Here is a 12311-nt window from a genome sequence, read left to right on the forward strand (position 1 = left end):
TCTTGTTCATGATCGTGCTTCAAAGGAAAAATTTTGACTTGTTGAATGGCTTGGATTCAAGGCTCTCTAATTTCGGTATATACATTGTGACTTTATGGCATATGTTTTTAAAATGGAATTATTTAAAATGAATATGTTTTTCATAAATCAATTGAAAGTAGAATTTGTAAAAATTATTGTATCTCAACATATGGTTTTGCGTAAACATAAAATATATATATATATATATATATATATATATATATATATATATATATATATATATATATATATATATATATATATAGATATAGATATATATATATTATAGATAAGTGTATTTTGCAAAAAGTATGTGTTTTTTTTTATGTTTTGAAAAATACTAAATTTTATGATATGTCCTCCCTTGTATGACTCTTAATGAGCGTATTCACATGAATTTTCTTGTGTTTTTTAATATCATGATGTTTTGATGATTTTTAGCATGTGATATGCATGATATTTTGATTATATTATTCTAGATTCTTGTACTTCTTAATATTGTATGCTCACCATCATCGTGTGAATGTGTTTACATGATTTTTCTTTAAATTCAAGCATGATTTTTGATATATTGTGTGAATTTTCTATGTCGAAAGACATGTTTTAAACTCTTGAATGATTTACTCATTGAGTCATAGAGGCTATAAATTGTTTAGAAATATTGAGTGTTTTATAGGCTCTCATGAGATTGAGCAATTATTTACATACTCATGTGTCATGCACATGGGTCTTTCCATTTATTTATGTATGATTGTGTGACATCAATGTTTGATTTTAAGTTGTTGCTATATTTGAAACCATCGTATTGTGCAAAATTATGTTGTGAAGGATTTATGATTGATGGTATATGCCATGAGTAGCCTTTGTGATTGTTATATCAACTTATATTGGATTCATGAGCATGCTTTATTATCGTGTACTTGAATGCATTCTTTTACATATTTTATATGATCTCTTTGTAAACATCCATGATATGCTCTTGATGAGTCCCTATATGTGTATATGCCTCTTTGTTAAGCATTTTTCTTATAAAAAGCTACCACATTTTTATGTATTGAGCTTTTGTGCCTCTTAGTGATTGGTGGTGCTTGGAATCTTTGTGTTTGTGCTCTCTACTTACACTTTTATTACTTGATTATATTTCTTTTGACCCCTTAGTAGACTTATGATATAGGGTAAGCTAGCTCCTTGGTCATTCCTTATTTTTTATAATCTTTTCAAAATCTTTGTTGAAATTGATTTGAAATAATGATTTTCAAGTCATTTATTGTATTCAAACTCACTTTGAAATTTATTTTCATGAGTTCTTTATTGCAATGTTATGGCATTGGGTTGTCCATCACAGTTTTTTATATGATGTATCATTTTTTTTGGCATTATTATTGTTGAACCAAAGTTGTTTATTGGGGTGAGTTGTGTGCACCTCGGTTATGACAGTTTAGATTGTCAACCTATAGTTGGCTCTAACTGGCAGTTGTTTGATCTCTAGCTCTATGAGTGTATTGTATCACTCATTTGTTTTTGTCCATTGTTATTATAATGGATGTTTATGTTTATCTATGATGGCTATCTATTTTTGAAACCATGAAGCTTCGAAAGATTGTTAAAAATGATATCCTTATTCTTCTTAATGACATTAGTTTGTTTTTATTACAAGCTCTTTTACCTCGTATGTTCTCTCCTATTATATCTCTTATTTAAGTGTTATTTTATGTAGACAAGAGATATCTATTCACATTTTTTTGTGTTTGTTTACCCCATTAGTAGCATTACGATTATGCACTTGTTCTAGTCGTTGATACACTCATTTTGAGTGTCATTATATATAGACAAGAGATGTTTATTTTATCTTTTGTGCTTGTTTAGCCTATTAGTGCATTATGGTTATGCTCTTATTCTAGTCGCTGATACACTTATTTTTTTAGTGTCATTATATGCCAACAAGAGATGTTTATTCACACTTTTGTGTGTTTTGTTTAGCCCATAAGTGGCATTGTGATTATACGCTTGTTTTAGTAGCTGATACACTTATTTTGAGTGTCATTATATATAGACAAGAGATGTTTTTAATGTGATGAGTTATGTGCACCCATTGATTATTCACACTTTTTGTGTGTTTATTTAGCCCATAAGTGACATTTAATTATACTCTTGTTCTAATAGCTAATACACATATTTTTAGTGTCATTATATACAGACAAGAGATGTTGTTTTCAATGTAGTGAGTTATGTGCACCCATTGATTATTCACACTTTTTGTGTATTTGTCAAGCCCATAAGTGTCATTGTGATTATACTCTTGTTCTAGTAGCTGATACACTTGATTTTTGAGGTTTGTAGGTTTAGCGAGGTGATTGTCTGTGGTGGTTGAACTATTGTTGAGATTTGCAAATATCATTCATTGTGTTATGTGGGATTTTTAAATCTATCCATAAATTTTCTAAATTTTTACTACTCATTTGTCCTTATGGGAAATGGTTATTGAAGTATTTTCATGCATTTTGCATTAAACGTGCTTTAATTGCATGATTAAGGATACTTTAAATTTGTTTCATGATTGGCTGCCTTTCGTGTTTTGCATATATATTGATATTCGCAAACTATCATTTCTTGATATTTGTGAGATTTTAAATCTTTTCATATTTCTTATAAGGTTTTGTCTCTTTGTCTCTTGAAAGTTTTTCATTGTTATCTCTTAAAATTGGTCCATAAGTGACTTTTTCATTGATTCTAAATTATTGCATGATTCATTCATATATGCATTAGTTGTGTCATTAATATTGCTTCTAAAAATGTAATAGTTAATTGATCCATGATTATTTGTATCTTCTTAAATCCTTATTGAATGACTTGAATAATTTCTTATATCTTCTATTGTGTAAAAATAATTTGTTCTTGAAAGAAAATCTAACTATGAGTAATTTACTCTCCTTTGTAGGATTTTGGGATTTAAACTCTTTTGTGAGTTATTTCTTCATGGTATTGATGTTGGTTGAAAATCCATGTCTTTTATGCATTAATGTGTTTTTCGTGATAGATATATGAAAGTATTGACTTTGAATAATGCATGTTTTCATGAAATTTTAAAGTAATTAATTTTATGAGCTTATCTTTGATATATTTTATGCATGTATTTTTCTTTTTGATAATATGCAAATACGTTTTCTTATGAATTAAGAATTACGATTTCTTAAAATTATCTATTGAAGTCTCTCAATGATTTGTGTTTGAAAAATTAATGATTTTTCAAAAGTAAATTTGTAAAATGATTTTAAAAATTATTAAATTATTTTATCAAATATTTTCTATATAATATATTTTTGGTGTGTTTGGTCATCCTTTTTCCATAATATATAACTGATATAGTTTATTTTTGAAATCTTTTATGTTTTATGATATATATGTGTATAGTTGAGATGTTTTATTAGCTTCATTTATAGGTTCTCAAATATTGATGATATTGAAGATCCTAAAGACCCTTTGTATAATAGAGCATATGATTGAATATCAAGAGCATCCTTTAAGGAAGCAACGAATGAAATAACTTGATGAAGTCATTTTATATGTAATGGGTTCTTTCTTTGTAATTGCAAACTCACGGTGAGTCACTGTAAGTTTGAACGAGGGTGTTAAGATTACTCTAGATTTTCTATATGCATATAATATATTATATATTATATATGTCTATATATATATATATATATATATTTACAGATATATATATTCATTATAAAGTCAACTAAAGTTGATTTTACACTAGTTATTGGGAACTAAGCCCAACAACTAGATTTGTGTTGGGGCCTAAGCCCAACAGTCTAGTTGTTGGGAACTAAGCACAACAACTAGATTTGTGTTGGGAATTAAGCCCAACTAGATTTCTAGTACAATGGCTAGAAAGGACTTTCTCTCTCCTCTCTTTACTCTATCTCTTCCAATCTTTTCTCTCTATATATATGAGGTGTGTGTGCCTATTGTGGGTGAGAGAGTGATGGGTAGTTTTAGACTGTTGTGTGATTTGAGTGTATCATAGTGATGATTAAAGGTATTTCTCTTTTTTGTATTTTTAAGGTTCATTATTAATGAAGATACATATTCATAAAGTCTTGTGTTTGTTGTATTTATTTTTCATTCATATGTATTGCATTTTGGTATTTGGGTTTGGGTTTTGAGTACCTTGGATTCCGCACCATTTTGTGACAGTGCGTACACATAAACAATTGCTCCCCATGCACCTACTGCTTATCTGGTTTTGTTGGATTTGTTTAGGTCTAACAGACATGAAATGAATTTTTACAATGATTAATCAAAAGAAAGATATAAGTGGCACGTTTATAAGGTCTCCTTTTCCTTTTTTTCACTAAAATCCTGAATGTAAAACTGAAAAAAGCTAATCTTCATAGAGCAACTTTTGCTTGAACCATACCTATAACCCAATCATGCAACCTAGAGTCCTAGACCTACCTGGATCCGAGAATGGGTTTGGCTTGGATCCAGCTAGCACCCACTTGGTTTTAACCTAATATAAGATCAATTCAACAGATTTAACTTGTATCCAATATGAATTTACATGCACCAAACCTAGACCCACCTACATCAGGTTAGATGGTAGAAATGGGTCTGACTTGGACTTGACTAGGAACCAAAGCTAAAAAAGTAATTTATCTTAAAGAAATTATGATTGATTCTGCAATTGTTTTCCAACATTCCAATCAATTCCTAGAATGGCACCAAGCAGTTACTCAACAGCCCATTAGATCTAAATGGATCCAACAGTTAAGAGGGCAGGTGCACCAGGAGTGTAGACATTGTAATGAAACAAACACAGTGCCAACAAAGGGCTTTAATAAACTCACTTAAGGTTGGTCACTAATGGACCAAATACAATATCAAAAGAGAAAAATATCAAATAGCACAAGAGGCATACAAGCCTATAAGATGGGAAAAAACTCTAGAGAAAACCCCCAAATGCTTCTAAGAGCATTGAGGAATAACAAGGGAGTGAGGCTTTATTTATAGAGCCTCACTCCAGCACATGGGAGGCAGTCCAGCTCTTTGAACTGCATTCCAACAGTCATTATTATGACTGTTGGGTGGCAGTCCAACGTCTAGTTGGACCGCCTCCCAACAGTCATATTTTGACTGTTGTGCCCAACAGTCATAATATGGTTGTTGGGCAAGTTATTTATTAGAATGCTAAATTACATTTTAGTCTCTAGTGGACTGTACTATATGATAAAAGACAAAAATACCCTTATCGGGTATTTGAATACAATTTTATTTTTAACACTCCTCTAACTTATGAGGAAATCACCGAAAGTTTGCTAAGAAGATACAAAAATTGAGGCATCTGAAATTTGGACTGGACATATGGCAATGTAATAGTCTCCTTCAAATATTCTTCGCGAACATAATGACAATTCATCTCAATGTGTTTTGTTCGCTCGTGAAATGTGTGATTGCTAGCTATATATATGGCACTTTTATTATCACAGCATAGCTTTGAAGGTTTTGAGACATAAACACCCATATCGGAAAGTAGTACTCTCATCCACACAACTTCAGTGGTTGTGGTAGTCATTGTCCTGTACTCAGCTTCCGTAGAGGATAAAAACACTTTTTGTTGTTTTTTGCATCGCCAAGAAATAAAAGAATCACCTAAAAACACACAAAAGCCAGTAGTTGAGTGACGGTTATTGGGATCTCCTCCCCAGTCAGAATCAGTGTAAGAAATAAGACTTAAGGATGAGGAAGAGGATAAGAATAGTCCTTTAGATATAGTTTTCTTGATGTATTGAACTATTCTTAATACTGTACTCACGTGGACGATTGTGGGGGCATGTTGAAATTGACTTACAGAATGTACGACATGCCCAATATTTTGCCTTGTAATGGACAGGTACATCAACAATCCAATAAGTCGTCAATAAGGAGTTGGATCATCTAATAATACTCTATCTTCAGCTCTCATTTTCGCATTTATTACTTTAGGAGTATCAACATATTTTGTGTCAGTGATTCCTGAATGCTCAACAATATCAGCTGCAAACTTGATTTGAGATAAAATGTATCCTCTTGGTGAGTAGGCTACTTCAATTCCTAAAAAGTATCTCAAAAAACCAAGATCAGTCATATCAAAGGATTTTTTAAGCAAAATTTTAATATCTTCAATTTTCTTTTAATCATTCCTTGTGATGATCATATCATCAACATACAAAAGAAGAATAATCAATGAGGTACCTTTAGATCTCACAAAAAGAGCAGTATCAGTGTAACAAGATTTAAATCCAAGTTTTAATATCGTACCACTGAACCGATCATACCATGTTTTAGGGGCTTGTTTAAGCTCGTATAAGGCTTTTTGAAGACGAAGGACCATGTCTTTTTCAATAGACAGACCAGGGGGAGGATCCATGTATACTTTTTCATTTAAGTTTTCATTCAAGAATGCATTTTTAACATCTAACTGATATATCGGCCATTTTCGAATGGATGCTATAGCAACTAGAGTTTTAACTGTAGTCATACGAGCTACTGGGGCAAAGGTACCATATTCTTGAGAATATCCTTTTGCAACAAGTCTTGTTTTATATCTCTCAAGAGACCCGTCACTTTTTGTTTTAATTTTAAACACCCATCTACACCCTATTGTCTTCTTTCTGATAGGAAGAGGTTGAATTGCCCAAGTGTAAGCCTTGTGTAATGCATCTAATTCAATTTTCATGTCTTCAACCTATTCGTTTATATTTTTGGCCTCGTTATAGTTGGATGGTTCATGATAGGAATGAATGGCTAGAAGACATGCCATGTAGTTTTGTAAGAAGGATTCGTATGAGACAAACCTACTTGGAGACCTATGTGTTCGTTCTGACCTTCTAACACTAGTTTCTTCAGTATTTGTTAGTTGATTATATCTGTTAAGGACATATGGATACTCCCCAGTATTTCATCTAGAGTATTGAAGATCTTGAGATGGTTCGCTACTTGAGTCATTAATAGACTCGAAGGTTTCAATATCATTACTAATACCTTTATTGGGTAACAAATCAAATAAGAAAGCATACTCAGATTCTTTCTTAGGAACTTCAAAATCAAATCCATTGACATTTTCTAGAAAGGTAACATTTCTAGAAACATAGAGTTTATCATTTGTTTTATCATAACATCGATATCCTTTTTTATTATCAGCATAACAAAAAAAGACACATTTCAAGGCTTTAGGAGAGAGTTTGTTATATTTTTCAAGAAGCACGAAGCATTTACAGCCAAATACCCATAACCTTTTTAAATCAGGATAAATTTTAAAGACTTTTTCAATAAGAGACTTGTTTTCCAAAGTTTGAGAAGGCATTCTATTTATTAGATAGACTTCGGTTAGGGCAGCTTCAGCCCAAAATTGTTTTGGAATTTCTTTTGCAATAAATAGGGTTCTAGTAGTTTCAATGATGTGACGATGTTTTCTTTCAGAAATCTCATTTTGTTGAGGTGTCCTAGGACATGATTTTTTATGCACAATTCTATGATTTTTTAGATATAATTGAAATTCATTTGAAAGAAACTCTCCCCAGAGTCTGAGCGGAATACTTTAATATTTGTTTTAAATTGATTTTTAAATTGATTTTTAACTAGATTATGAAAGTTTTTAAAATATGAAAAAACTTCGGATTTGAGTTTTAGAAAGTAAATCTAAGTATGTCTACTAAAATCATCTATAAATGTAATATAGTACGAATAACCACCTTTTGACATAACAGGAACGGGACCCCACACATCCGAATGCACTAATTCAAAAATTTTATGTGTCACAAAGGTTCTAGACTCAAAAGGTATCATTTGCATTTTTCCAAGTATACAATCTTCACATACAAAATTTGTATCTTTACAAAAAAATTCCAAAAATGGAAAAAGAGATAATTTAGATATATTTGGGTGTCCTAATCTTTTATGCCAAAGATCTATATTAATGTCTTTGACATGATTACAAAACGAGTATTTTGGTAAAAACAGAAAATCCATGTAGTAAAGGTCTCCTCGTCTATGGCCTTGCCCAATCAGCTTCCCTGACTGAAGATCCTGCATCCAACACGCCTTAGATGAAAAGAATATTTTACAACCATAAGCTTTGGATTTTAAAGAGGTATCATCGGCAGTTGACACACATGAGAAATATGATTTAGTGCAATCGGATAATAGACACTCATTATGAGTCATGTGGAAAGAAGCACCCGAGTCTAGAATCCAAGAGGTCGTACCTGGAGGAGAAGAGGAAGAGATGATAGCCCCGGATGTAGAAGGTATAGCCTTGAGAAGTTGTGAGACGGCTTCTACTATTTGAGCAAGATTTAATTCATTGAAGTTTCCCCCTTTTCTTGATTCTTGAGGTTCTTCACTTAAGGTGGCCACCTTTTTAAATTTGAGACATTCTGATCTTATATGTTCGGGTTCCTTACAATGATGACAAATAATTTTACCTTTGTATCCTCCTCCATTGTTTCCTTCCCCATTGAACTTCTTCTCAAAGTGAGATGGTTTATATGTTTTCACAAAATTTTCAGGTCTTGCCATGGCAAGGACCTTATCATTAGACTTGTGCATTTCAAGTCTTGTTTCTTGACAAATTTGAGCAAGGGCCTCACTTATAGAAGGAGAAGTGGTCCTATGAAGTAAGGAAGATCTTACTTGCTCAAATTTCGATCGAAGACCATAAAGAAAGGAAAAAAGATTTTATCTTTCGATTTGGGTCCTTCGTGTATCAATAGCCGAACCTTCCCTTTTTGGTTCCAACATGGCTAATTCATCCCAAATAGGAGATAAAATACTGTAAAAATCTCTTACACTTTTATCTTCTTGTTTTGAATTGCGTACCTTGTCTTGGAGATAATAAAGTCTAGCCATATCCTTTTGAATAAAGGTACTTCTTATAAAGCTCCATATGTCACATGCCTTCTTGAATTTGATGATATTGGTGGCGATCTTGAGCTCTATGGTATTCATAAACCATGAGAGTATTTGTGCATTGCTTGCCTCCCAATCTTCCAATTTATTTTGGCATTCTTCCAAGGCTTTTTCTTCTTCTTCTTCGGATAAGGCTTTGACTTGATCTCCTTCTCTTCTAGTCAATTTGAGTTGTGGTTCACTAGAAGAACCACTAACAAAACCCCACAATTTTTTTCCTTTGATATGATTCTTCAGAGCCGTCGCCCACATCAAGTAGTTGTTTTCATTGAGTTTGTAGGTAATGACGGTGGCGGACTCTCTTTCTCCCATAATGAATATTTGAGTTTAGAATAGAGGAGATAGAGAATGATCAATGATCAATGATCAAGGAACACTTCCTTCACGAGATTCTCCTTATTTCAAGAGCCTAGCTCTGATACCATGTAATGAAATAAGGTACAATGAAATAATAGTGAAACAAACACAGTGTCAACAAAGGGCTTTAATAAACTCACTTAAGGTTGGTCACTAATGGACCAAATACAATGTCAAAAGAGATAAAAATATCAAACAGCACAAGAGACATACAAGCCTATAAGATGGAAAAAAACTCTAGAGAAAACCCTCAAATGCTTCTAAGAGCATTGAGGAATAACAAGGGAGTGAGGCTCTAGAGCCTCACTCCAGCACATGGGAGGCTCTAGTTGGACTGCCTCTCAACAATCATATTTTGACTCTTGTGCCCAACAGTCAAATTATAATTGTTGTGCCTAACAGTCATAATATGGCTATTGGGCAGGTTATTTATTACAATGCTAAATTACATTTCAGTCCCTAGTGGACTGTACTATATGATAAAAGACAAAAATACCCTTATCGGGTATTTGAATACAATTTTTTTTTAACACACATGTAGACATGCACACACATACAAAGTCAAGCGGCATGTCCACAAGCGATACCAATCTTGTCAAAGTAATATGCATTACAAATGAAAATTGGTGAAGTGCATTGTTGTCATTCGTGATGCATCCTGGACATGTTTGCAAAAACAAGAACATGTGATGAGAATTGCATGCTTCAGACATATTTCTAGGAATTTCTGTTGCATGCAGATTTAATATATAAAGAAGCAATTTCTGTTGCATGCAGATCTAATATCCAAAAAATACATGCAAGTTATATCTTAACCTTTTGAATCTGGTTGTCTTTTTCCCTCAATAATGCATCTGAATTGTATGGGACAGAAACTGGCCCTGGATATCTTAATTGACTTTCTAATCTAGCCAATTCTCTCTGCAGATGTTTTACCAATGCTTTATCAGACATTACCACGTTAACCTGTGCACTTGTAACCACTTCCTTGGCACAACTTGCAAAGAGAAGAGTATTCCTTGACTGCTCGATATGGCTTCTTGCAGGACTCATTGTGCAGATGATGGCGGTTCTTGCATTACCTCCTAATGAAGATTGCAGTATTCGTGTGAGCTTTGAGTCTCTATATGGGACGTGTCCATTTCTTCCCTTGCTGTTTCAAGTGAAGCATATCAAGTATGGATAAATGTGGGAATAAAATGCAGCATAAACAAATTGCATCAATTACATATAGCATATTAAAATGATAGTCATAATCATTTGGAGTCTAGAACCTACAAATCCAATATTTTTTAGCACTGTGATGGTGTATTCTAGCATAGACATGTAACCACCACAGCCATATCATAAAATACATGAGAGCCCAGTCAAATTTATTTTAACATTTTTAAGGCACCTCCAAGCAATCATCATATCTTTCAATTTGTTGGATTCAAACTACAATGTGTCGCAGATAGATGACAATGTTCTAACTCTATGATGGATTAATCAAGAAAAAAATGACACCTTCAATTCTAAGGACCAAGCAGTAGCAAAAACCATAAAAGTTGCAGGAAGCAGAACAAATTCCTTAAAATTTGCTGACTGGAATTGCCACTTTTATATTATTCAAATGCTAGCAAATCTATTTGCTAGAAATTTGTTAAGAAATAATATTAACTGGTCAGAATGGAATTTTGGCAGAATTCCACGTCACTCAATAATTTTCCCTGCAAGTAATAGATTTCACTATTCACTTATGTAATGCCTTGTAAAACATATTTATTTTTCCCCATTTAATTTTTGCTTTCTTATGGAAAACTTTAAAAAGTGCAATTTGACATGGACATGCTTGTTTGCAGCTCAATAGTGACATATCTGATAAGTAATTGCTTCCAGACTAAAGTAAAAGTTAAAGTAACATAGCACAACAAGAGGTCAGAAATAAGTGACCTTAGTTTGCGAATAACAGTTCCAAGCGTAAGCAAACTGCGATTTATATGGCACCCTTCTTTCAACCTTACACCTGTTCCTAATGCCTGAGATGCACGTTCACTCCCAGCCAGATCAACAAAGTTCTGCATGTACACGTGATTGAACTCAATATGCATGTTCTTGAGCTCTAAAACACCTTCAAGAATGCATAAGATATTTTACACTCAACAGCAAACTAAACTAAGCTGAAGCATTGATGCATACCACACTAGCAACCAAGCTGCTTGAATTGTCCCTGTCTAGAAACTCACGAGCAGAACTTTCTATTGTCTGCAGATGAAAAAAACTAGGAAGATTAGCAGAGTATAGACAAAGAGCATGCTTGTAAAATTTGGCTATCCTAGGAATCCAAACCCAGAAACAGGGAGAAAAAGTACACACCAGCCTAAGAATCTGATGGGATCTAGAGCTTGTCTCATTCAGGGCAGTCTCTCCAATCTGTCTTTGAGCTGCAACAAAGCATTTTCATGAATACACAGACAGTCCCTCAAACTCGGTACAACAGGCATCATCCTACCTTCACATATAGACAGGAGATGTTGCATATGGCTCCAGTCCTTCAATGTTTCCTCTGTAAGCCTCTCCACAACCGTCCCTCTCTGCCAACACCACCACCATCAGCATTGAAAAATACATTAGTGCACATAAAATGACCACACGCCAGATATTGTACTTGGTAGAAAGAGGCATCCGAGCTCACCTCAGGATCATCAAGAAGTCTCAAAGGAGTACAATCTTTGCTGAGGAGATCTCTCACTGTTTCATTGTAGATCTCCATGGCCGAGAACTTCAAAATGAATGCCCTCTCCTCGTGCTACAACCAACACAAGCAAAACCACCCATTACAGCAGAAAAACAACAAATGCAAGAATCAACGCACATTTTTAGGATCAATCTGGTTACCCTCTGTATGTAGTCATATATATCGGTTACAGTGTATTCTGTAATCCCACTCATGGTGTAGGTCTTACCGCTGCTGGTTTGTCCATAGGCAAATATGGTTGCTG

The 12311-nt window shown here is 33.4% G+C and overlaps 2 protein-coding genes across 4 annotated transcripts in view; one reads left to right on the forward strand and one right to left on the reverse strand.

Moving 5' to 3' along the window:
• LOC149832555 (putative 1-acylglycerol-3-phosphate O-acyltransferase) overlaps positions 1–12311 on the forward strand; it is a 130290-nt gene that overhangs the window by 107417 nt on the left and 10562 nt on the right. Inside the window, exon 10 of one of the 3 annotated variants that reach the window (XR_016433352.1) lies at positions 10377–10801. Coding sequence is in view for 2 of the 3 variants with exons in the window: in XM_090014573.1 (XP_089870699.1) it covers positions 10377–10394 (18 nt within the window). In the remaining variant the exon portion in view is untranslated. Of the gene's footprint in view, positions 1–10376; positions 10802–12311 lie in introns of those variants that run through there. The other 2 variants (XM_090014573.1, XM_090014572.1) reach the window with 2 other exon arrangements.
• Positions 1–12311, reverse strand: part of LOC149832557 (kinesin-like protein KIN-7C) — a 32937-nt gene that overhangs the window by 19294 nt on the left and 1332 nt on the right. The window contains exons 4-10 of the mRNA XM_090014569.1: positions 12208–12308; positions 12005–12118; positions 11822–11903; positions 11686–11753; positions 11509–11574; positions 11263–11387; positions 10147–10483 (exon numbers count right to left, since the gene is read on the reverse strand). Coding sequence (XP_089870695.1) covers positions 10147–10483; positions 11263–11387; positions 11509–11574; positions 11686–11753; positions 11822–11903; positions 12005–12118; positions 12208–12308 — 893 coding nt within the window. The remainder of the gene's footprint in view (positions 1–10146; positions 10484–11262; positions 11388–11508; positions 11575–11685; positions 11754–11821; positions 11904–12004; positions 12119–12207; positions 12309–12311) is intronic.

Source organism: Nuphar pumila, chromosome 7 (assembly GCF_984573655.1).
Source record: "Nuphar pumila chromosome 7, dmNupPumi1.hap1.1, whole genome shotgun sequence".
In the NCBI taxonomy this organism is placed as follows: domain Eukaryota; kingdom Viridiplantae; phylum Streptophyta; class Magnoliopsida; order Nymphaeales; family Nymphaeaceae; genus Nuphar; species Nuphar pumila.